The sequence below is a fragment of the Oryzias latipes genome, chromosome 6 (assembly GCF_002234675.1).
Source record: "Oryzias latipes chromosome 6, ASM223467v1".
In the NCBI taxonomy this organism is placed as follows: domain Eukaryota; kingdom Metazoa; phylum Chordata; class Actinopteri; order Beloniformes; family Adrianichthyidae; genus Oryzias; species Oryzias latipes.
The window spans coordinates 29,598,577-29,625,311 of record NC_019864.2 but is presented as its reverse complement, the minus strand read 5'-3'; the positions used below and the strand labels follow the sequence as shown (position 1 = coordinate 29,625,311).

The following is a 26,735-nucleotide window of genomic DNA, read 5'->3' as shown; positions in this document are numbered from 1 at the left end:
GGATTGTGGGCCCTCTTGTGGTAACAGTGGAGCAAATATATTATCTTCTTTTCTCTTAACTTATAACTGCAGAAATAATGGGTTGGTATCTTTACGGGGCAACTAAAATGCTTTTTTTAAGTATTTTAAATGAAAAAAGTTTAATTACTATTTTAAAAAACAACTAAACTTTTCCCATAGTTGCCAAAAATCCTATTTTTTCTTTTGATTTTTCTTCTTTTAAAAACCCGTTTAGTATACACTTTACTTTATCTAAGTCTTTGCTCCTGATAACTGTCAGTTTTATTAATGTGTAATTGACATACTTGAGTCGCTGCCTATCACTACGCATGCGCTGGCCAGATTTCCTCGCCACATGCGCTGGTTTGAATTTGAACCATAAATTGCGCAGATAGACACCGCGCAGAAGCGGAAGTCAATCATTTTATTTTCATTTTAAACGCCAAAAGCTGTGTGGAGTTAAAAATAGAACAAAGTAGAGGTGAAATTGATATAGTGAAATTTGAGTTCTATTTCAAAGATGATGTAGTTAAAACCATTCTGAAAGATTTTTGGAGCTTTTGGCACTAAGTATAAAATATTTGCTTGCAGTAATTTCGATCAATATTTTGGTAGGTGTCTTTTTCGATGGTTTAGTTTCGTGTGCTTAATTTAAATTTATGTTTTTTATGCATGCATGTCCTTAAAAGGAAAATGTTCCATGTGTCTGGGTGGGGAAACGGCATCTTTTTGTCTTTTTTTTTGTATCCGTTCAACAATATGACGACCCAGAGCTTTATTTTGAAGAGGTGACCGGATGCAGCCGCCGGCAGGTTGGCGCGCCTGATGCGCGTCTCATCACGACGCTCGGAAGCGGCGCTGAGCATCAGAGCGCCGATCCGTGTCTGTGGCGGGGAGGCGGGCAGCATGTTGTCCCCGTGCCGCGGATCGCAGCTCGCAGTCCGGTTCCAGGCTCCGCGGCGCAGAGCCGCCATGGGTTAGAGAGGACGCACGCGGATCATGGATTATCCACTTTGCGCACGCCAGCGAGGATGACGCGGCGCAGAAGGGACTTGTTTTCGGACACACGCTGACAAAGAAGACGGAGCGAGACAGAGCGGCGTTTTTCTGTCCTCTTCCTTGTTTTATTGTTTTTTTATTTTTGATTGTGCGCGACAGACAGAGATGTTTGCAGAAGTGCTGTGCGGCGCCGTGGCTCTGCTCCTCTATGTCAACACTCTGGATGCTGATTTCTGCTACGATGACAGGTACCTGCGTGGCTGTGTTGCGGTGGGGGTGGGGGGGTCACGCACGGACTTTGGCGGGTTTGTATTTTTTTGCAGAGCTGCCTTTCGTGGCATCAGCACCCCACGTGGAGACCGTCCACAGCCTCCGCGCGGGTCGCATGGTGTATTCCAGTGGGGAGCGCAGATTCTGCCTGCGCTTCTCTGTCAAAACTCTGAACTCCGGCAGACACGCGCGCGCGTGTTAGTATGAGTGTCAAACCCACTTTAGACATAAAATGAAAAGAGCATTTTGTTCAGACTTCAGCACTGATGCAGCGGCAGAGCCAAAAAGGCTCCAACATCTTCCTAGTTGATCTCTGGAGAATCTCTTTGCTTCACGTCAGCTTCAGACGTTTTGGAGGGAGCAGGAAGTTTGAGCAAATGCTTTTATTATTCATTTTTCCCTAAAAATAGGCAGACTTGTCACCACCTCCCCTAAGCCGCCTCTGCTGCTCAGGCTAATGCATTACTCATAGCTGGCCTTTTGATTTTGATGGCTGAACGGCTGTCAGAGCCTCAGGATCTTTATTCACCAGCCTCTCCTCCATTTGGGTCACAAGCATCCGCAGTTTTCTGCCACATGAACCTCCTGTTGTCATTCATTTGCCCTCCTTATTAATGGAGGCGTGATTGTAACACATTTCCTCTAATCTTTTATTCATGCTTTGTGTGTGAGCAGCCTGTGAATGTAGAACAGGTGTTGAGGAACTATGAAATCCCAGCCAGAGGGGTGCAGCTCCGCTGAACAAACGCTGCATTAGCACCCCACACATCAGCCGCTGCCGCTGCCGCCTTTCCCTGCACCTCTGAGCTAAAAAATCCCTTCCTCCTCTTCTGCACACTCGCAGGAGGATTTTGTGCTGAAAGACTCCGTCTTTCCTTGTCCGTCCGCAGCCCTCCATGCACTTTGTGCTAAGGTCAGGTGATCCAGCCTCCTCTGTGCACAAAACCTGCTGATCCGTGTCCATAAACCTGGGAGGGAGTGGCAGAGAGCAGGCTGCAGGAAGTTTTAATTGGAGACTGACCGCCAAACCCTGATTACTCTTTGCCAGAATGTTAACTGGCTTTAGATGACGTTTTTTCTTGTAAAGATTACCTTCAGCAGCAGGTTTTGTCCCTGACATGCTTCGTCTGCCTGTCATCCGTGTCATCTTCTTGTAGCACCGAGTGTTTTGGCTTGCGATAGCAGCAGTCTCCGGCGTCCTCGGCCTCTCCTTGGTGGAACGAGCGGGATCAAGGACGGGCGGCTGCGGCTTCCCTGTGATGAGGGGAAATGGTCTTGGATTGGAGAAGGATCTAATGTGATGGTTGATAATGAGCTGAAAAACACGGGATGAGCAGAAACCGGTGTGGAGCTCTAGCTGTAAACCCAAATAGGTTCAGCGAATTCAAAATTTATGTGGAAACTGATTACATAATGTTTTTTTTTAAGTTATCTTACTTAAAAATGATAAGTTAATAGGAGCTTAGAATGTTTGAGTTGACACTTAACACTTTAAACTATAACTTTTTACACAGACACAATCCTCTTGGGGTCACAGGGCTGGCAGAGCTGTGGTGGGGAAAAGTCAGAGTCCCAAAACTGTTTGAAGCTTTATTTTGAAAGTACAACAGCCTTTTTTATTGTGAAACCCGGAGCCGTTTCCCTGGCTTTTTGCCACAAAAATCGACGCGTCGACGGACTAGAAATAGAAAACTCCTGTGTAAAGTTCGCATTGCGAAGGGACGGACGTCACACGACGGAGGCCATGTAAACATTCCGACTGATTACGGTCTTGGGTTTTTTCGCGTCGACGCAACGGAGACGGACGGCAGATGGAAATCCGGCGCAACGCAGCAGTCGTACCTTCAGTTCGTTCATGTGTGTGTGACTGTAAAGCGCTTTGGGCCTTCAAGGAAGGTAGAGGATCCCCAATAAATGTTTACAGCATTTACTGCACATTTTCAGGACATCAGTTAGAAAGAATTTGTGATTGTTTTGGAAAGAATATACATCATTTTCTTCTCTTGAATGTGCAGCACATCAGCAGATTATGGTGTACAGAATCGCATAAACAGCACATTTTTCGGAGCCTACAGTTCTCTCCCTTCGTTCAAGTGACAGCCAAGAAGAGTGACCCACTCCATGGTGCCAAATAGCCCTGGGGGGTGGTTTCTCGCTCTCTTTCCTTTGGAAACACTCATCATTACCACATGCCCGACTTTGACACCTACGCTGGAGAATTGGAATAATGTGTTGTGGTTCGTTTTTCTGCTGCCCTCCAGCAGGACAGAGCCGGTGAGCTCGCCCGCTGCAGCGCACCAGAGAAATCCAAAGAACGCCGCAGACGTTCCAGTTCAGCGTAAGGAGTGAGAAACGGCAACAACCGAGCTGCTTCAGAGTTTTGTTTCACATCGTGGACGTGGCGGACCCCCCCCTTCCACCGTCTCATTCCTTTGGCCCGCTGTGCTGCTGGCCGTGTGGGGATGTGTGAAGGGTGCAGGGGCAAAGCGAAGGACGCCGCTCCTCTTGATGTGATTTATGACGCCCTGCAGATGAAGCCGCTTCGGGGGCCGTCGTGCACCTCTGGTCGAGCACACAGCTGCGCATTTCCCACAGGACCCCTTTGAAAGCGCGCCGCTTGGATCTCGTTCAAGAACAAAATGACCAGATTAAATGTCCTCTTGCTTTTTGGTGTTTGGCTATCTCAAAAGCAGATAAACTGAAGGTCAGCGCCGTGTAGGAGGAAACAAATCCACCTGCCCTGATCTAACGGAGGACGGAGCGGCAGGTTGTGTGTTTCTGTGAGGTTGAAGCGTTACCACATCTGTTGTAAATCTCTCAAACACCTGCAGGAGTCTTTACATGCAAAACAGATTTGGAATCACCAACAGATCTGGGTTTATAAGGCATGAAAAGGGAGGAAATGATGTGCAACTGCTGCTTGATTATTATGGCCAAACAGGTGTAAGTATACGGCTGGAGTTTGAATCTGTTTATGATCAGCAGATTTAGGGATTTCTATTTGGAGTTTGGAGTGAAAAAGAAGCCGCTTCTGTGAGGGACACCACCTAGATGGAGGATCAGAAAAAAAAAGAAAAACAAAACTCCAGGTTGCTATTGGGAGTCTTTTTTCCCCACTCATCTTCTCCAGTAAGAGATGAAGTTGAAACTCTCTGGAGTGTTTGGATGCAGTGACGTGGAACCTCACAGCTTTCCCTGTAGGACTGGCTGCTTTTGGTTGTGGTTGTCCTGAGGGCGGCAACTCGCCACTCCAAGTATCTGGGCCTTCTCCTCAGTCAGGCTTTCCTTGCCTGAACCCTGTAATTACTGAGATGTCTGCTCTGCCGTCTCCTTTTCTTCATCATCTCTTCTTCAGCAACCCCCCTCCCCCCGAAACATAAAAGTGAGGCCTTGTAGACGTCCAGCACCCGTCACACTGGGCCTCCTGATGGGACCAACTACACACTTTCATAGTCGGCTATCATAATGACAACAACTATCACATTGTTGTCATTAAAAATTTGATATGTTAGAAAGGAAATGTCTGAACAAAAGAAAACATTTTTGGTAATTTTTGTATCCCCAAAAAATTTCATTTTCTCAAATTTCACTAAAAAAACGACATTTTCCTTTTAAAAGAGAAATTAATGAAATAAAAAATAAAGCCATAGATTATATTGAATAAGTATGATTAATTACCCTAAAAAATGACATTTCTTTTTCAAAACTTTAAAACAGAAAACAGGACTCTGATGATCATTTTCAGCTTCATCAGTTGCGTTTTTTTTGTTTTAAGGTTTACAATCAGGATTTGAGTTTTCTAAAAACTGGATATGAGGAAAACTCACAAACTACTGATCCATATTGCGACAATGATACGACACCCGAGACAAGAGATAAACCAACTAATGCATGATTTCTATTTTACTGCAACAGTTTCATATTAACAAAAGTCAAAATGTTCTGACAAATGACCCTCATCTATTGGGTCCATCCAATGACACATGTGACCAAACGGATCATTTTAGCATGTGTCACTATTTATTGCCGTCTTTTGCGAAACTCATACTGCACATGCTGAAATTGGGATGATTCTGAATTAGCAATTCGTTGTGCAAGTTTATTAAAACTTTTTCTTTCATCCGCAGATAAAAGCAGATTTTACAAAGATGTTGTTCAGAAAAATGATTAAAAAACCTTTATTTTTTTAAATGGGTTTCAACAGTAGCTCGGCCCTAACCGTTCCATTCCAATGGGGGCCCAGAAATGGGCTTATTGGGTCCATTTTATAATGGAAACGCTTCAAACACCAGACTGGTCTGGACCGGACCGCTCAATGGAAATGAGGCCTTTTTCTATCAGGTGTAGTTTTTGTTCATTCTTTTCCTAAGAGATTAAAGTGCGACAATATCTACTTTGAGACAGAGAAGCAGACTTGGTTAAAAATTAAATTTATGAACATGTAAACGTGAACATTTGAAGTGAAATCTAAATTTGTAAACTCAGATTGAAGGTGATCGTCTGTCTGTCATCCTTCTTCCACACTTTGATTCTAACCCCTGTGAGGCTGGGCGCATTTTAAAAGAAATAAAAATCTATTTTTTTCCATTTTTTTGCTTCGGGTGAGGCAGATATTTTTGGAGACTTTTTTTTAATTGTTCTGAATCTCATCGAGAGGAGAACCAATTTTCGGAATCCCCTAAAATCAGAGTAAAAGTTTAGGCAAGAAAGAAAAAAAATGCTTATTAGCTCCTTTTTTCTGAATAAATGAAAGTGTTTCTGATCTCCAAGTCTCCATTCTGAAACGTTTTGAATGTTTTCTATTTCGGATGATCTTGTCTTTTTGGCTCCATTGCTTCAGTCAAACAAACCAAAAGATGAAATTAAATTGAGGTTTTTTTTGGGGGGAATGACTTATCTTTCCTAAATCTTCGCTGGACTGGAAAGACGGATCAGTTTTAACCACAGACGGTTTGGATCCCCCTTTTTTTCCCCCCCAAAGCTCTCATTTTCCACCAGATAGCCAGTGAGGGGAGAAATTCTTATTTTAGTCCCACCACAATTGCAAGATAAGCTGCTCTGCAGAAATCCATTTGTTTCTAAAAATACCATTAATGAGGGGGGGTTCTAATGTGTTTGTGAGTTTCTGCCCTCACCAACAAAACTCCAAAGAATTGCACCGGGGGCTGTTGTCGCGGCTGAAGGGAGTTCATATTTAGGCTAATGGGAAACAGCTGACCAGATAAAACGTGTTCCTGTGAGCCGACATCAAGCTCTTAATGCAGCTACATTATTTTCTCACTTTCTTACAGGTTTAGTGCGACCCACGTTGGCTTTGGTGTTGCGTTCTCTGCGGTGAAGGCAGAAGGAAAAACAGTTAAAATAAGCGGAATATTTGGAAAATGTGGGGAAGAGATTAAACCCGAGAAGGTGTTTTATTGATCCATTTCCCAGCAGGAAAGCGTCCAAACATGTTCTGGAATGGGTCTCCAAACTCCTGTAGATATTACAGGACGTAGCTGTCAGATTTGTTCTCATTTTGTCTCTTGGTTTATTGCATTCAGAAAATATTACAGAATACACAGAAAAATTTCACTGTGACCCCATTAAAACCAAGCTTTTCTTTTCATTTTATTTTATCTAAATGTTAAAAAAGGCAAAAACTCTATTGTTCAAAACTGTTTTTTAAACAAAATTTTTATTTGATTAAAACCAAAATTTCCATTAAAAAAAAAACAATTAATGTAAACCACATATTCTTTATTATTACATTTGTTCCCCAACAGACATGCATTTGTCCTGTCTGGACCCCCCAGGACAGTCCTGGTGGCCCCGACTTCAGACGAGGTCTTTTCCAGTTCCTGAAGGCAGCGAGGACGCACATTACTGCGGACTTTAACCTACTTTAACCTTTACTAATGTGTTTTTTTATTGATAGCTATATAAGTGTTAGGCTTCGTCAGTTCATGAAAAGTGTAGATAGTTTGATTGATTTATGATTTCTTTTGTTTTCTTATCTTTATTGTGCTATTTATGACACCATGCAGAAACAACATCAAGGTAAAGTGACTTTTAACCTGAAATACACCTGATTTTTTACGCCATAAATCAGATCAACGTTATTTATAAAATACTCACAAGTACTTACACACATACTTGTGTAATTTAAGTGCTCTACATAGTAAAAACATTTGATCCAATTTAAAATCCTTCCCACTTATTGGCAAATAATGTCAGATTTTTTAAATATTTTTTTCCTTTTCAACTTAATGTATCAGTTTTTTTACCCAGAGTTTGATTTTATACCATTTTTAAACTTCAGCATCAATAATTAACATATTTTAAGCTTTGTTTGACATTTTTCTTGCTTTTTTATCTTTCAAAAAGCAGACATTATAATAAGCGTTTGTATTGCGTGTCAGGACCTGGTGGTGTAGGAACCAGCATACAGGACTCCAGGCTTGGTGCACAAACTTAAACATTTGTTAAGTAAACTTAAACATGACAGAAACCATGGACACCCAAACAGGCGGTCAAGCCGACGACCTGAAAACCAGAGACTCAAATACACGGAGGATCATTAACAGAAATCAGGACAGCTGTGCACGATTGGCAACCTGACCCTGGTGTGACTGACATGGGGGGACAACAGCATGACTGAAAACCCAAAACTAGAGCGCTCCATCCTCGCTGAGTGATACTTATCTGAGTCTTATTTATCAGCATCAGCTGATTTACTCTGATGCTGCTCTTCTGTAAAACGACATCGCTAGCCATGATCATGCTTTTCTTCATTATATTTAATCTGCTTTATCTGAATCCAATCCTCTTTTTTTTTTTACAGATTGTGTTGTTCAATCATTTCATAATATATTTCAACTAGTTTTACATTTATACCCGGGCAGCCTGTTTTCTCTTAAATTTAAAAACAATATTTGTTCAAATTCTGTCAGGTATTTTAAAAAATATTGCAGATTTCTAGAAATACCACCTCTTGTGCTATATTTGTCTTTCTGTTATGCTGTTGATCAGATTTCACATTATTGGAGTTTTATTTTGGTGCTTTTCAAATACCATGCTCACTTTAACTAAATGAAAATGTTTCCTGAGATTTATAAAGAATACGATTTTTACTTTAATCTCCGTATTTTAATACAGATTGATCTTGAGGACACCCATGGCTTCTGATTTTCTGTGTTGTGATGGTCTGCTGGTATTTTCTTCGGTGTCATTTGTATTCTTTAAAACAAACGTGGTCATTTGTGGAACATTTTGCACATATGATGATAAATCCTAACTATTTGTCCGGTCCCTAACTTTCTAAAGCCTCTGAAACCCCAACGCAGATCCATCATCCTCATTAACATGTCGACTGTGGAGCTAATCTGTCGTCACGGCAACAAATAACTGGGAAACCAAACAACTGCAGATTACAAATGCTGAGCTAATACTTCAGTTTTTCTGGCTAATCGGAGAAATCCTTGGAGACATTTCCCGGGGAGAACATTGTCCTGCTGCGCTGCAGGACGCCCTCACGTCCAGATGGTGTCTAGACTTTGGTGAAACAAGCACAGGTCCTAGAAAAACCTGGGGCACCTGATGGGCAGTAGTGGGGTTATGTAAAATATAAACAGTGAGCTCCAGAGATGACTTACTCCTGCTGCCGTCGCTTCAGCTGTGGGGTTGAAAGCTGATCAGGAGCAGTCACTGTGCCAACCTATTTTTATTATTTTTAAGCTCTTGCTGCTGTCAAGGAAAGGCCTGGGCGAGCTGTGGTAGAGCGGCATTAATCAGGGTCTGATGCTTTGTAATCACTCGACTGGTATGCGGCAGGATGAGAAACGGGCCATATGTAGCTGTCGCGTTAGCTGCCTGCTGCTGGATTGAGGCATTAGGGATTGACTTCCCTTCATTGCAGATGATGTTAACCTTCGCCCCCATCGCTGCTTGCCTAGCTGTTTAATTAAACAAGAGATTATCTCGCTTAATTCATCATGTGGTTATGGGAGGACATGAGCACATTTGCTGTACTGCAAAAAAAAGCCTGCAGTTATGTTATATGCCTTACATGGGAATATTGTTGAAAGCCTCCTTTCACAGAGTCAGGTTTGTGTGGCAGCCATTCAACGCAACTATTCAGTTATGGGAGAAAGGCGCCATCGTTGCCAAAGAATACACTGAGCTGGAACAAAAGCAAAACTTAAAAACTGTTTTGTTTTTTTACTAGTAATCATAAGCCGTGTTTCCATCGACTATCAAATTGCTCTAATTGGATTTGCGATAATAAATCTAATGGAATCACGACAATTTTGAAAAAACTCGCATTTATCAGAAAAAACGTTTTTGCGCTTGGAGGAGAAGTTGGTTTTTGAAATTGACATATTTACCAAAACTGCAATGGAAACGCATTTTCTAATTAAGCGAGTGTCGTGACCAACAACTGAATAGTGAAGCGCTTCTAGGTAGGAACTGGCTGCCTCAGGCGCCGCACAGCGGGCGTCAAAAGAGGTCTCACAGCATCACACAGATCACCCAAAATCCAGCGTGTCATGTGGGATCATTGGATCTTCAGCTCCTCTGTAAAATCATCAACCACTATGTTCCAAAATGGCTTCATCTGTAGCCCCTCCCACGTGTAAGGAGCTCGCTGCGCCACGGCCTGAAGAAGACATGTCCTTTGATTGATGATGATGATGAGCGCTAGAGCCGTGGCAGAAATGTGAAAGGATCTGCTGTCAATCAAAGTGTTCGCATCCGCAGACATGTTTCTGAATGACTTTGGTTTGTGTTTTGGTTTGTTCATCCGCATTACTTTGATTTAACAGTGCGATTGCAAAATTGTTTTTTTTTTCACATAGAATTTTGATAGTTTTGCGCAAATGTATCATGAAATCGTAGCTATAGATGTAACATATAAAGTTTGAACTGTTTAATGTTATTTTCTGACTATAGGTTGTCATTTTAATCCCACCAGTTTCCAGTGATTTGACTCTGTATGGACTAAGTTGTTAATGGATCCAGACAAGGGTTTGGATTTCCACAGCTAATGCCAGCTGATGGCTCTTAAGCTGTGGCCACTCTCAGGCTCTTGGCCCTCTTCATATTAATGGGATTATCCACACTGTGAATAAAAGGGAGCACGACATGTAAGCAGAGAACTCGAGCTGCCACAAACCAGACCCAAACTGTCCCGCACCGCATCGGCGAGGCCTCATTGCAGGACAGCCTTTTTCACTGCCCCTTTCTGTCTCTGCAACATCATTCCCACCACTCGGAACCCCGGTCCATTTTAGTAAGGCTATGACACAAGTTGGCCCGTTCAGAACAGCGTCTTTGTCTATTGTAAGACAGAGGGGTTGTGTGGTCCCTCTGTTCTTTCTGGACTTAGTAAAGGAGGCCATTTGTCACCAAATAGAGGGGAATTAATCCCTTGTTGTGTTGCCCCGTTGTTTATGGGGGACAAAGAAGCAGGACCTCAGTGTTCACCTTTTCAAGGGAAAACCTTCTGCGTCGAGGGCCAAGCTGGTCAGAAGCAGTTGCATAAACTCATTAGGTTTGGAAGTCCTCCTCAAAGCTCTGGCTGTGTTTTAGAGGAAGGAGGTCAGAGGATTCACAGCTGGTGAGCTCACAGAAACTAGACTGGGCCCTGAATGCGCTGGCTCAGTTTGCTGTTTAGAAAACCTTGGTAGTGTTGGTGGGAACATCTTGTTTAAGTCAAAGCAATTAAAGAAATCAAGACTGGACATCAGTCATCTGCTTGAACACGCCAAAACTAACAGAAGTGTATACAAACGGTGTTTCTTCGTTCACTACATGAGCACTTGTGGCCAAAAGCGACTTTCAGCCGCGTTGAAGTTGTTGGAAATTTAAATATGTATTGTGAAACTTCTTCCCTTGCTCCACTCGCTATGGAATAAAAACTCTCCTTAGGCTCAACCCAAAAGGTCCCTCAGGAATAGTTGGGGTTAGGTTTAGGGTTTTTGCTAGATACATACGCAAATGGCTTTCCACGACCGTTCTACTTATGTCTAATGGACTTTTCATGCATGTATCACCAACGCATAACTTTTATTTATACCATGGGCCGGGTGAATACTCGATTCTGATTGGCTGCTGGGTGTGCGTTAAAACCTGATAACTGCACGGTGAAAAAAGAAGTTCCGGTCACCTAGCTTAAATGTTTTGTATCACTGCGACTGCTTCTATAAAACAACCTTTAGCTTCATCATCTGGACAAAAACAAGCGGTAGGAGGTGAACTTTCTCTCTGAACTGATGCTTTATTCAACCCATCGGAAAGATCAGCATATATATATCGCCAAATCTTGACTGCGGCGTGATGCGGTATAAGCGGGTTAATGGCCTTCGAAGTGTGCACTTCACGTTGGACGGTTCAGGCTTCCACGGCGTGCATTAAAAAGTAATAACGCACACTTCGTCGGCCATTAACCCTTACATCACGTAGACAGCGCAGATATCATTTTCAAATAACATAATCGCCGCACGAATCACTAATGGATATGAACGGGGCAATAATTACACCAGTCATGTTCATTGATTTACGTGTTCTTTGCGTGTTTTATTTGTACTTCTCATGTGTTCTTTGCGTGGTTTATTTGTACTTCTTCCGTGGTTTTAGCGTGGTTTATTTGTGATACATCTGTAAAACTTTCACGTAAAGACCACAACCTTTCTCACTTTTCCACATATATTCATGTATGGCTAATTTTCATCTGCGCAAAATGTTCGTCGGGGCTTTGACATGGAATTTCTCACAGCGCTGTCAAAACTCAACTTGGGAAATAAAAACAACACAATCACAGTTACAAAGATATGCAACTACACAATACGTTCAAATGCTCTTTTTTTTTTATTTAATTATTTTTACTCTGAAACACAACAGTTGTTTACACACACTTCTAATTTACACTTGACCTGCGCTGGTCACTACCCAGGTATTTATCTCTGTGTCACGTTGGCTAAAGATGTCCTGGATCGATTTCAGGTCAGTGAATCGAATTGTTGAAAACGAACCAACATCGACCATGAACCGTATCACCAACCACAAATTAAATCATGGATCCAATCGTTGTTTAACTGAATCGTAATGGGATATCGGCCATCTTTGTGCAATTTTACATCAGACGGCAAGTCAGAACAAAAAGCCGTGCAGGAGTCCACCCCCCCCCCCCCCCCCCAACGGTCTTTTCACAGGCTGACTCTAAAATGATGCCGCTGCGCCCTGGGAATGCAGAGTGTGGTTCAGGCACTCTTCAAAATGAGAACCAAGCACGGCAGCCCACAGTTTTTCACCCTCTGTGACACCGCAGGTTTTTTGCAAGCAGACTACCAGTCTGGACCAGCTTCACACAAACTTTAATTTAATTTAAAAAAATAAAAAGTGTTCTTTTGTAAAAATGCTGTGGTGGTAGCGTTGGAGCTAAATCTAATCCAGAGCTGCAGGCCCAGCCTTTGGAGGGCTTTTAACTAAATGTTGTGTGAGATATGAACGAGCAAAAGCAGACTTTCATACTCTGCTGCTGGAAAAAGTCGTTTTTCTCCAAATCGTTGTCTGTGGACTCACATTTTAAACGAGCAATTTACTGTAAGATTGAGTCCAGATTGAAGGAAACGGATTTTGGTGTTTGGAGTTGTGACTGACATTCCCAATCCCAATTAACTGTGGTGCAAAGTGACTGCCGTCATTGCTGCTTGTCATGGTTTGGTGAAGCGGATGACTCTGACATCTCCAGATGGAAAACAGCTTGCTTTGTATTGTGTTTCACGCTTGGAGCCAGCGCTCCTATTCACGCCGCTTCACTCTCTCTGTCATCGCCAATGAGATCAAACCAGCGACGGATTGATGGGATCGCCGTTGTTTACAGGCTTGATTTTGGCGGTTTATTTTGACTGGAGGGCGACTTTCATCCGTATCTGTGGCAGAAATGTTTCTTCTCCCCATCCTTGACCTTTAACATAATGAACTCAAGCTTGACTTTTTGGTAGAGTGAGGCCTTTGTCTTTATCTGGAGGTGGATCCACTCAATTTTGGGGTTTATTTTTGGTGTGTGAGGAGGGGTCACTGGGAGAAAATACCTTTGACTGCTGAGATTTGACGACCTGGACGAAGTGCTGAAATTTGGGTCAACAAATAATAGGCCTTAGAAATACATTTTTTTAAATGATATTCAGCATAAAAATACAAATGTAATTTAAATATACAAATACGGTATGGCAGGACTACGGACCTGCCATACATTACCATTTTTCTGGGTTTATTTTTGGCCATATTTTGTCTTTAAAAGCTTCTTTGCTCTTTTCAAACACTGTTACCCAATCACATGTAAAGAGCGTCAACCCTCCAGGATCCCCCAAGAGGCTATTCTGAACGCACCCTTCTTTGGTAGACCTCACATTTCAATTTGTTTAGTGCCTAAAACATCACTAAAACATCAAATGCTGCATTAATCAGCGTTATCGTAGGAGAAATGTAGGAAACCGTCCTCGGGGGGGGGCGAGCAGACTTTGTTTTTAAATCTGCAGCTGCTTGGATCTCAGATGAAGACCCTGACCCCCCAGACCTGTTTGTTCAAACAAACTGTCACTCAAACTCTTGACATCCTCATTTCAGGCAGAGAGTGGTAACCTTTCAACTTTCTCGGACTCCCAGCCACATTTGATTTTGGGAACTAGCTCCATTATCTTCCATCTCTGAGGACAGTCACTGTGCGACGCTTCTTAAGGCGAGTTGATTTAGTGTTGGAGGGCCTTAAATCATCGTGTGCTGCTGGCAGATTTCCTTCTCATGTCAAAGAAATTACACAGCAACGCTAAACATGATATTAAGTGACTTGTGCAGCAGCCTCCTAGCCCTCAGCCGCTTCTTCGGTTCTACTCTGAAGCGTTTGCTAATGCAGCACGGCCATCACTCCACTTGATTGATGGGGCTGGTGACTCTCCCATATTACAGCTTCAGCGAAGCAGGCGGGCCTCAGACGGCAGGTTTGATCCCTGGAGTCCAGACTCTGTTCATCGGAGAGAATAGAGCTTGATTGCTGTGCCCCCGCCTAAACAGCATGTCCTCAAGCTCCTATTTTCATTCTCATCAGGAGCCAACATTATGATTAGCAGCTCATTGAGAAATGTAGATTTTCTTTTTGTGCAATCTTTTTTCATTTAAAGGAATAGTCTCTTTGGGAGCCCACAGATGGTCGGGCGCGATTACATCGGTCACTTATTATTTTGTCCTGAAACTGTTAGGAAGCAATTATTTTATTTTACAGCAGTCGTTCCCAAACGTTGGACTGCAGACCGGTACCGGTGGATTAGTTGGTACCGGACCTCAGAGAGAAAAAAAAAATCACAACATATTATTTTTTTCTGTTTTGTTTTTATCTGATTATGAAGGAAGTTTAATTTTGGAAAAACTCCTGAATTCTCTCCCCCACATCTGATTCATTCTCGACGTCTTTACGCGGCTTCTATGATCTAAAAATCGGAACCTCCAAGCTAGCAAAGTTAGCAAAACACAAGCAAATTTGAAAGCTCATTTGTGCAGAAAAGAGTCAGAGAGGAAACAGAAGAAGACTTGGACTTCAAAATAAAAGAAATCTGCATCTAACAGACAAAAAACCAGGAGTCTTTGCTCCAAATTTGGATTTATTGCGACAGTTGTACCCACAGACCAAAATAATAATGCAGAATATTCAGCAGCTGGCTGTCTCATGTTATGAGGGTGCTGCTAATACATTTGTTCAAATGGTGGATTCCTGTTTATTATTGTATTCAGAAAATACCAGTTTTAGTGACAGTTCTTATTTGCATCTGACCATAAAAGTCGGATGAGGCTCAAGTTGACATCTGAATTTGTAGCTTCTACTTTTCTTGAAATGGGTTCTAAAAAAATCTAGGTGACATTTTAATGGTTCCTTCAAAAAAAATCAAGACATTAATTAGGATAGACTTTAACGCTCAAAGGTTAAGGGAACATGGAAGCTAAAAAATAAAATAAAATCAGATATGAAATATATTCCTTGGCTGCAGTTGTCTCCCCAAAATTACAAAGCAATCAGAGATGCTCCCATTTGAAACCCTTTTTGTTGTTGTTGTTGTTGTGATCTCTCATGCATGCAGTCAACAGTTTGAGAGCAGATCTGAGCAGAAGATTGCAGAGGATCTTTTGCCGGCTGTTGGAGAAGTTTGGCCGTAAATCATAAGGATGGATGATGGATGCTGGCTGTCACCGGGAACAGATTAGCTGGCAGGAGACACGCTGGCATTTTTTCTGCTTGAGCAACGAGCTTTTAATTTGCAGCTTGACAACAGATAATTCGGGGCATTTCAAAATGAAGAAAAAAAGTTTTATAGACTGGTTTCAATGGGTTGTGTGGGTGAAATAATCATTGGCCTCACACTACAAAGTACTTTAAAAAGCAAGAAACTTTGTCAAAGTGGCTTTGAGTTGTAAAAGGCTTTAATTGTTAGTAATTGCAGCTTTGCAGTCTCTTGTAAGTACAGACTTGTTACTGCTTTTTGTACAGAAATACACGTCCTTTTTTGTCGCATTTTGACGTAGCATGAATCACATTGTGAAAGAGTCTCTCCTTTTCTGTAAGTTTAACTTTCATTTCAGATTAACTGTTATTAAAGAAGCTAAAGGGGACTTTTTTGACACTCAGACCAGAATTATCCATGATTCCCAGTTCGGCCCGCCTCTGCTTTTTTTGGTCTAATTGGCCTGTTTTCATGGGCACTTTGTGTTTTACACTAAATTGCAAACTTGGCTTTCTTGCTGTGCAATTACAATTATCCTTCGGAAAGCTGTGATTAAGCTCTGCTCCTTCTTCCACAGCAAAACGGAGGAAGGCTCTCTGCCATTCAATAATCAATATCTTAAATAGAGTTAGATGATGTGACTTTGACATGGTGATTATGAAGGCCTTCCTTGGTAGATTGCTGGTGTTTTTATCCACTCATGAGTTATGCATCTGGGGTTTAGGAGACACAGCGGGAGTGATTATGGTGCTGGAAAGCACATATGCCATCCTGTGCCATAATCACATAATCATCTTTAGGACTGATCTTATTGTTTGTTGGGTTGAAGCTCTTTAGGAAACAGGCCTTTAAGCTTTGTCTTTTATTCTACACACTCTAATGCTTTGAAGCTGTTTAATTAAATTGTTGTCCATTCATCCAAACGTACCGATTATGGTTATGACATGTTGTAACATGTCATAACCATAATCGGTACGAAGCCCATCGAGACGACTGTTGTTGTGACTTTGGGCTGTAGAAATAAAATTGAATGAAATGTTTCATCATTAGTCAATCCACTGCCTTAGTCAAAACTGCCCCTTAGGGGTAGATACGGGCTGTCTGCGGGAGAAAAATGGGCTGTTGAGAGAAAATGTTCGTCCACATTTTTTACTAAGGCGACAGGTCCTAGTGAACGCTTATACAACACATAAGGAGGAAGTGGGTGTCGTACAGATTTTCCCTTGTTTTAACCTCGGCAAAAACTGTGTCGTGTCCCTTGCCCGGCCTGTGTGTACAGCCTGACTGTTAGACATAAAGAAATTAGACAGACAGAGTGTAGTTTGTGTGGACATCCTTCAGGCATCCTACAGGCACTTGTGTATCACGGGCACATGTGCTTCAATAAAGGCCGTGTCACACAGCTCTTATGTACATGTTACACATGTTGTATTACTGATGAACTACGTTAAAACCCAAGAAGAAGTATGAATAAACCACTCAAAGGTTATTGCCATGTTTTTATGCAATTCATTAGTAATTTGTGCATCAATTACGTAAAGTGAAATGTGCCCCCTATACACAATATAAAAGTTATACGTTGGTGGTACATGTGTGAAAAGTCCGTTAGACGGTCCTGGAAAAACACAAATTTGCTTATACATTTCGCAAACGAATGACAAACGCCAGAAACACTTATGAATTACATATATCATGCATGTATCACAGAAGATCCGAAATTTCATGTGTGGAAATTATGCAAAGTTTATGTAGTGGCTGTGTGAAATGGCCTTAAGGAGCACAGCCTCACTCTCACAAGTGTGTAACATACATTTGCCTTATGATTACTTCGTGATACATTTACCACATGCACAACAATGGTACGTTTTATTTTCAGACGGTCCCTTGAGGTGGCCGTACGAGCCTTAAGGGAACTGTAAGACAAGCCTTTAAGACACTCCCTGTGAGGTGCGCTGCTCTTCTCTCTATGACCCTCCACGGGCCCCGACAACCCAATATGAATGTTAAGGTGGAAGAAATGTGCTGAGTTTTACGCGTTGATAGTTATGATGCTCTGAACAAATTGAAGAAATAAGGGGCAGGTGCCACCAACCCGAGGCGAGTCCATGGCGGTGTGTCGTAAATTCAACATCAAACCACTCAGTGCCATTTGACGAAATCATGAAGATAGATGTGGGGCAGTTGAAAGCTTTCACCTTGTCAGGCTAATAAAGCTTCAACACTGCAGATTTAAGGGTGTGTGTGTGTGAGGAGCGGCTCTCTTTGGCTGATCTATGACTCTGTTTTTCTGCCAACCTTCTGTGGCCATTTTTTTATTTCTACCCCGTCATCATTTGCCTCCGTCGTGCATCGCCTTCTCTTTAGTGCTTCATTGAGTCCGTTTTATTAGGATCAAACAGGATTTGGTTTTGGTGTTTCAAAAAGCAGTAAACATAAACCTATGACATGGATTGGGTGCAAATCCAAAATAATGGCGTGGAATTTCTATGTCAAATTAAAATCGAGGTAAACAGGGAAATCCGGAGAGAAGAGCAGGTTTCCCGGTGTCTGTGAGGTCTGGGTTTGCTGTGCTGCTTTAGTCCTGCTTTGTTATTGGCCCAGTTAGTGTCTTTACAACAGCCTTGTCTAGTTTGACTTTGTGTGTAATCTTGGAGCAGTCTCTAACAAAACACCAGTTTGCTCAAACATAATCCCTTCCTGGCGGCTCTGCCTCTGTGCTTTAGTAGCTCTCATCCTTAAACCATCTTAAACCTTAATTTGTTTGAATAAAAAAATGCACCTGTTGTGCAGATCTAGGCTATTTCAAGAAGGAAGCACTTGGCTCAGCCCAAATCCCCACTTAGGTTCGAGTAGTAAAATAGGTTAAAAGCCCTCCACCGGAGAAGAACTGCACAGATGAATATGTTTCATCTGGAAACCACCATTTTTTTAACCCCAACTGCTTCCATCAGTAGCTTTTCATTCCTGCGGTTATGGAAAAGTTTTAGGTTAGGATTAGTTGCCTGCTTCAGTTTATGGCAGTCATAGTGATTTCATTTTGAAGAATAATGAGGAAGAGCAGGATTAAAGCAGCGAAGCCTGGTTTTTTTTTTTCTCCATCTAGAACACGCCTCGAGAGAAAGTTCAATTGAATTCCCTTGTAATGAATCCCTTTTTAAACCTGGTAGTTTATTTATCCTGCGGGTTTTTTTTATGAACCAGTACGCCTTTAAACCTTTAACCTCACATTTGATGAATGACTTCTTCTGCAAGGCTGAAAAACTCTGCTATTGTGGAGCCGCTGGCTCCAAGCACCGCCTTAATCATTTAAGAGGCAAACTACGATGAACTACTCAAAACTTTATGTTAAAATAAAAATATTACATTTTTGATTCAATTTTACATCAATAAAGAGCATAAGTGAGTAGAGTTTCAGGTATTAAAGTTCCATTCTGATAATCTTTTGATCTTAATGGGTCTTTTATTAATGATTATGCCATTTTGAACCAACCATAAGCATTTAAAGAGTTACGGGAGGTCGATGAGGGTGTGTTATTTAGGGGCCAGTGGCGACATTTCTGGTGTTAGAAGGGTTAAAATATTGTAAGTGGAGATGAAAATAAAAAAATTAAATTGCATTTAAAAGTGAGAACATTTAAAAATGTAGAAGTTTAGTCAAAATGGTTCTATCCAACAACATATCTTTTGAAACTGTCCGTAACCATTTAATAGACCATTCATCCTTTTTTAAAATATTTTGTTTTACTATAATAATAATAGCAATAATGCAGAAAAGTTTTTTTTACAGAAGAAAGACAAGTGGATCTCATTTGGACTCTTTTGTAATGTGGGGGCAAATTGGAATTAGCTCTTTCCACAAATGAGGTGAAGAACAAAGTCCCTTGATAAATGCAGGTTACCAGGCACGGAAAAATAAATAAAGCTGCAGTTTTTTGTTGTCATTTCCCTTTTATCAGCCAATCACTGCGCCACTCTTTGAATGGCAGCCTGAAAAACGGACCAGACATTTGTTTGTACTGACCATGTGGCTGGCCGCATGGTTTCTTTACTCTGCAGGCTGAACATAATTACCTGTAATTGACAATGATTAGAAGTGGTACGAAGATAGTATAATGTAATATGGATTTCTATCAACAAGTTTGCTATTAGTCTTATCAGCAAGTTCTGCTCCGTATGAGTACGACTTTGGGACAAAGGCTGAAAAATCAATGCTCAGTGGTGTGTGAAGAGGATGCTGTTTGTCAGATGTGCTACCACCCACTTGGGGGAAGGTCTAAATAATTTGTTGCTTTAACATAAATAATAAAAGCAAAGGACACTGAAGGCCGGATGAAAATTGGTCAAATGTGAATATACGTGGAAAAAGGGCTTTTGATGTTTTTAAATGTATCACTAATGAACCACGTTAAAACCACAAAAAAGTAAGAATAAACCACGTAAAGAACACATAAATCAGGGTAGAACATGAACCGTGGGTGATTATTGCGCTGTTAGTCAATTTGGTAGCGATTTGTGATTAAATTATGTAATTTTAACATGAGACATGCATCCATGGTACATGCATGAAAAGTCAGTGGAAAGCCACCAATTTGCGGATGCATCTCGGTAGAATTACGCAAAATTGCATTGGGTTTACGTAATAACTGCACATAAACTACGTAAAATATACTGCCTAATACTCAACCAACAAAAATTTTGAACAGCTCAAAACCGAATTCATGTAAAGACCTGTTAGCCCAAAACCCGCGACAGACGTCTGCACACATTGACGAACGCAAAACACATCTATGAATTAGGCATGTCACGAAAGGCCGAAATTTCATACGTAGAAAACGCACAAAATTTACACAATGGCTGTTTGACACGGCCTTAAGGCAAATACAAACTTGTTGTTTTTTTTCTTCTTTTGCAATCTGCCTCTTTCTTCAAACCAGCTGTTTCAACCATAAGCAGCATTTTACGCGTCGCCTTCCAAGTCAGCAATTTCCAACTGCAAAAGGTCTTAAAGGTCAATTGTTGGAGCACTTTTCAAATAGTAAAAATCCAAATGCAAGTATTTTCTTTGGTTTTGGAGGAGGCGGTGGGTGGCTGCCGCTCGGGGAAAAGCAGCTGAAGGTTCGACGGCAATAAAGTTCACTTTGCACCTTATAAAGCCTCTGAGTTCACCTCACATGCTGCTGCTGCTGCTGCTGCTGCTGCCGCCGAGGACGTCTTGGTGAAGATCTATAATTTGCCGTCCTCTGGGAGATTCTTGAGATTTAGAGAACAAAAAGAACGTGGACGTTCAGCGGGTATGTCTTCCCTCACATCTCCTTCACACAGTGTACTGTGCTGAGCCACATGGTTGCATCCCCGGATCACTATTTTCTGTTTTTCACAGCATCAATTTGATTCCACAAAGTGGTAAAACAGCATTTCTTTCGGCGTAGAAGGCAGACGTTTGGCGTGAGCTCCGGAGTTCAATGAAACGTCTGCTCTGTGTGACATTTTTAACCCACTTTGCATGACTTGAATTTTTTATATCTGCCGAGCTCCAGGAATGCACTGTGTGCTGGTAAGCTGCCATGACAGGCACAATGCCGCCAGGGACCTTCGTTCCAGTTGCCTTAAGTTATTTTCCTACTTTTTGCTGCGGTTTACTAGCACCCACCGCTATATTTAAGCTACAATGGGAGTCTTGGCTTCGACGGGAACTTTGGGGGATAAATTATGAGTGGATAAAATGACAAATGAGAACGTTGTTTTGTCTGTGCTCCCAGCAGATGTGTACAAATTACAGCTGTGTGGTCAGAGTCCTTTGTTGAACTGACAGGGCTGGTGGTATTGATTATCTGCTCTGTGGTGAGCTTCAGAGACCAGAATTAGCACAGACTCATGATCTCAGTGTCAGCGGCTTTGGCTGCTTTGCATTGTTGCTAAGAACCAGGGTGTTAGCTTAAGTCTTTGAGGAACTGCTCACCAAGGGAGTGGTGTTTTCTGCATGTTAACACGGGAATGGTAAAAACATGTGCAATAGGAGCTCAGCCTCAGCAGAACACATTTCATAATTGGTCACAGGCTCATACAGTGTTGCAGCAATGGTACAGGAGCAGGAGGGTAACAAATGGAGTAACCAATAGAGGTAACACTAACTAGTACTTTGTAAAACCCAACCGTAGCTTTTATTGATGGGGACTGAAAAATATCTTGCTCCCAAAAGCATTGGAACTGGATTTTGTTGCATTTGCTGATGCATTGTAACAATTTTCCCACTTTGATTTAATTCCAAATATATTTACAAGTAATATAAGCATTTTACAATATTGGATAGAGGGAGATATACATGAAAATATAAATAGTTTTCAGTTTAGTATATATCCTTTTGTTGCTACAATTTAATTTCCCCATGATGTGGAACTAAAAAGTAAAAATCTTATCCCTGACTATGTTGGTTTTAGCCAAAATAAAACAACTTGTGTCATTTTCTTGGCCAAAAATGTGTTAAAATGTTTGATTAAATTCTACATCAATAATGAGTAAAAGTAAGGAGAGTTTAAGGAATTGGAGTCCCACTTCAATCATACTTTTATCTATTTTCCCTGGGCCTATGTCATGCAAAATCAACTTTTTTGTGTATTTTAATGTTAAATCCGTGCAATAAACAACCCCAATCCACAAAAACGAGAGGGTGTGACATCACAACGTGAGGAACAGCCCCTTCCAGGATGAGTCTGTGCCTCGAAGCCAAAATCTAAAAAGCTGTGCCGTTTTCCAGGACACTGTTTCTTCAGAGCTGCAGGAGTTCATTAGAAATTCACTTTGGAGTTGTATTTTTCACAGACCCTGCCCTCCTTTTCCTCTCTGTCACTGAGAGTTCTCTGTTTACACACTCTCCTGCTACTGGTGCAGCAAAAATGGTGGGCAATATTGGAGCTATCCAGCCGTACAGTTTTTAGCCAGATCCCAGCGCGTACGAGGAAAGATGCACATGGGCCTAGTCGTTTCCAAGGGAATGGTTTAGGAGCAGAGCAGGGAACTTGCTTCATCACAAGCACAATCTTTTTTCTAACACAAATGTTTCTTCTGCTCCTGATTCACAATATTTTGAATAAAGAAATATTCAGAAATGCTATTTTTAAGCCAGATTTTCTTTATCCATGTCCGCTATCATCAGAAAAATGCCACTTGTTAAAAACACCAAAAACCACAATTTTCACCATTTTAAGACCAGATATCAAACTTTGAATGTAGCAAACCATAAACCCTGTCCTCTCAGTATGATTCATGTTATATTTAAAAAAAAAAAGACTATAATAGCAGCCAAACTGGCAGCAGAGGTTTCTGTCAACTCCCAACATTGTATCCAACATCTATATAAGACCAGAAGCAAAAGTAGCATCTCCACAAAAAGTGCACCAGATATGATGCAAAATGTTCTGATCATACAAAACAACTGCTGCCACGGCTTTACCAAAGAAAAGTCATAGACCAGCTATAACGTCAGTTATAGAAACTTGAGAAATGCATGTTTTTATACTGGTCACCAGTTGAAATGAGATACTTAATGCTTCCTGGTAAACTAACAGCTGTTTGCTGATGTGTTGTTGATACAGATACTGGGACTGCCTCCTAATGAAGTGGAAACATAAAGGAAATTCCTGTACTTGTTCCTCCTGTAGCCCTTGTGCTATCCTAGGCACTTTGACATTGGGAGTTGGGTCATCTAGACCCACTAGACAGTGCTCTGAACATTTTTTCTTCAATGATTTGTGAACCTCACTGGTGTCCATGGATTACATGAAATCTTTCCACCTTTATCCACCTTTGTCATGGTAGGGAGAACAAGTCAATGTAAGGGTGGGGTCATCTAAGATAGCACAAGGGTTAATGAATACTTTATTCACAAATTTTCTGTCAGGTTTGGACTCAATTCTAGGAGATGGCCAGATAAGCTAATAAACACCAGATTTTTAAATGTGTCTGCACCTGGGCTGTAGGATAGGATCTGGAAAAAAGTTCCTGACTATCATAATTCCTATTCAGCCAAGAGCATCTGACTGTAATTGTAATTCTGCTTTATAAATGGCTCCTTCTGGTATTATTTTTACTGCCTCGTTTCAGGTCAAATGGACATAAAGTGGTCGGCTCATTATAGAGCTTCTCCCTGTCTGAACTCTTGTTATCAACAATCTCACATGACCAGAACCCAAAGCTTTTTTTTTTTACAGCTAGATGCAGCTGTGTCTCACATGATGCTTTTCTTTTTCTCAGTTTTCTTTTTCGTTTTTGTGTTTTCCTCACATTTTTCCTGAGCTCTATCAAATAAACGATTACAATGCCGTTATTTAAAGAACATCAGTAATTTTTGTTCATAGTTTGTTTTTCATTATTAACATCCCCGTGGTTTAAAGGGAAGCAGTTTGGAGGCCAGAACCGCTGCCGTTTTTCCACGCCGCGGTCATTGCCGTCATTACAACAACTGCAGTAATGTGATTCGTGTCCAGTTTCTGTCAACGTGTTGTTTTTTTGGAACTACTGTTTCCTCACTCCTTCAAAGAAAAATTGGGTTGACACAGTAAATTTCTTTCCATTTAGGAAACCTTAATACTTGATGCTGTTTTGTCTGCCCCTGGGGCCCGCTGAGTGCACTTTGCATTTTTCTCAGCTGGTGCGTATTCTTATTATTTCTGGATGTGTTCATGTAAAACTGTGCAGCCTTTCAGTTTCACTTTGTGCGAGATCTATTGTTACTGTAGGCCTATCAGGTGTTTTAAACTTCATAAAGTTGGTTGATATTTAAAACAATACTTATATACTTAAATAAATATATTTAAATACATAAAAGAATATGTACTTAACATAAAGGGTTATGGACCCTTTTTCACCAAGACTAATAAAATGGACCATTGGAGTGCATGGAAATATGTGAATCTATCTGGAATCCAGTAAAACCGTTTTAAAGTCAAAAACATAAATAAGACATCTTGATGACTGGGTTGAAAGTTCAATTTTCATGCATTTTCCAATTCCTTTGACCCATTTTAGTATGGTTATAAGTGCATTTATGTGTTATTTAATAATCAAAGTGTACTACATCACTCTATGACCACCAGAACAGTATATTATTATCCTTCTGCACCACTGGATGTTCACATTTTAGATTTTTTATATCATTTACATTTTTTTTTTTTTAAATATATTTTTATTTCTGTTCCCGGTTTTCATATATTCTCTTAGGTTGTATTCAGACTGAACACACCTGGTTTGCTAAAAGTGAACCAGAGTTCATTTCCCTCGATGATCTGGAATCCATTTTTACACTGATCCCACTCAAGCGGACTCTGGTCCGGGACCAGGAACCGCTCTCCAACCCATCTTTTGAGGTGGTCTCTGTTCGTTTCCAATCAGACTGAGCTGCAGAGATTCCTCAGTATGAATACAATCTGTACGATGGCTGAACCAAAACAGCCACCGTAGTCAAACACAAGGTTCAGGACTTGATCCGGACCAAATCAAGTGGACTCGGTCCAGACCTATGGACTTATAATAACGATCAAGGAAATTCTGATTCTGATAATATTTTCATTTCGGTCATCGCTGGAATGTGTTTATGATCTAAAAGAAGAGTGGAAGTGAAGCGTATATCATTAATTGGAATATTCAGAGGTCTCTAGTGATCAATAGCAAAAAGCAAACAGAGGCAACCTGTGGGAGGCTGCATCACCACCTGGCTGTTGTGCTTGAACATACTTTGGTCAATAAATCGATCGAGCTGTTAAGCCATAATTGAAGCTTGACTAAAAATGTGCAGTGAACTGAAATAAAAGGGTAATTAATCATTTTTCCACGGTAAGATAATCTTTTTACACCAGCAGCTTGTTACATTGCAGCCACCGTAGTGGAAAAATGAAATCCCAACCTGCTGGATAAAGAGCGAACAGGATTGCCTTTGTTTGTTAATTGGAAAGCTGCTAATACCTAAAGTATATGTTTGTTCAGCTGTGTGTGGGAGTCACAGCGCTAGTGCGTTCTCTTTATGAGCACATCTGAGCGCCTTTTACAGCAGGATTGCTTCAGGATGTGTCTGACTATTTCATTGGGAAGCCCCACTGCAACCTCCTGCTCTCCAGCCTAATGAGCTACATTGCTTTTTTCTAAACATCAGGAGGCAACACTTTTTCTGTCTGGAGCTTGAACCATCAACCGAAATATCTGGATTTAGTCGTCTTCGGTATATTCTGTGCAGGAAGGTTTTAAACCAAATACTTACAATTGGGAAGAGCTCCTTTATCCTAAAGACTTACAAGTTTGCTTTGACAGATTGTTTACCATTCTAGACGTAGCTTTCTTTTTTACCAACATAAAAAAAAAACGACAATTCTATCACTTTCGCCTACACAGGTATCATAGGTGAGTAGTTATCTATTAGTAGTTTATTTTAAAAAGTTACTTAAATTCCATATTGTTTAAAGGATTAAACAATATGCCACTCTAAAACCCCGTGCACAACCCTGGAAAAAAGGGGAAATTTCATTTTTCTGGAAAGTATCATAGAAAACAACGAGAAAGTTTGTTAATGTTGTCAATATAAACGTGCTACCAGATTTTAGGAATAATTTTCTTCACTTTGAACTCCTGAATGGTGATAATCTGGTTAAAAAATGATTTGAAAAGGCAAAATTTAATTAATTACCGTAATTTCCGGACTATAGAGCACACCTGATTATAAGCAGCACCCATGACATTTTTAAAGGATGAACCATTTTGTACATACATAAGCTGCACGTGTCTATAAGCCGCATGTGCCCACATTGAAACATGTGTTGTAGGTTGGGGATGTGTATGTGCTGAAACCGCGCGGCGCGTGTAAGAAAGAAGAGAAGGCGGAAGGAAGGAAGGGAGAGCTCGTGCAGCACAAGAGGGAGTGACAGCGCGCAGTGAAAGTGTGTTGGGGGTGCGCATTCATGTTTGATATACAGAGCGAAGGCGAACTGTAATAAAAGAAGGTTTCCCCCAGAAAAACGGTGAATGATTCTTTATTAACCTGCTCTGGAGGCTCTGAGGGTCAGAACGGGGAAGTGAACCCCAAAGAAAGCTCCGCCTTAAGTGGACAGGATCTCCCCTGCATTTTCCGAACCACCGTCAAAAAGAAAAAAAGTAATGGCAGGAAAGGTTCAACACATGATATATTTACAAAGAAAGACGGTACACTGAGTATTCAAAGTTTTAATAATA

The 26,735-nt window shown here is 41.2% G+C and overlaps 1 protein-coding gene across 1 annotated transcript in view; it reads left to right on the top strand.

Moving 5' to 3' along the window:
- Positions 1-849: 849 nt before the first annotated feature.
- The window catches only part of LOC101161726 (transmembrane and TPR repeat-containing protein 2-like), a 107,956-nt gene continuing 82,070 nt past the window's right edge, over positions 850-26,735 (top strand). The window contains exon 1 of the mRNA XM_023956084.1: positions 850-1,247. Within this exon, the coding sequence (XP_023811852.1) occupies positions 1,165-1,247 (83 nt within the window). The 5' untranslated portion in view covers positions 850-1,164. The remainder of the gene's footprint in view (positions 1,248-26,735) is intronic.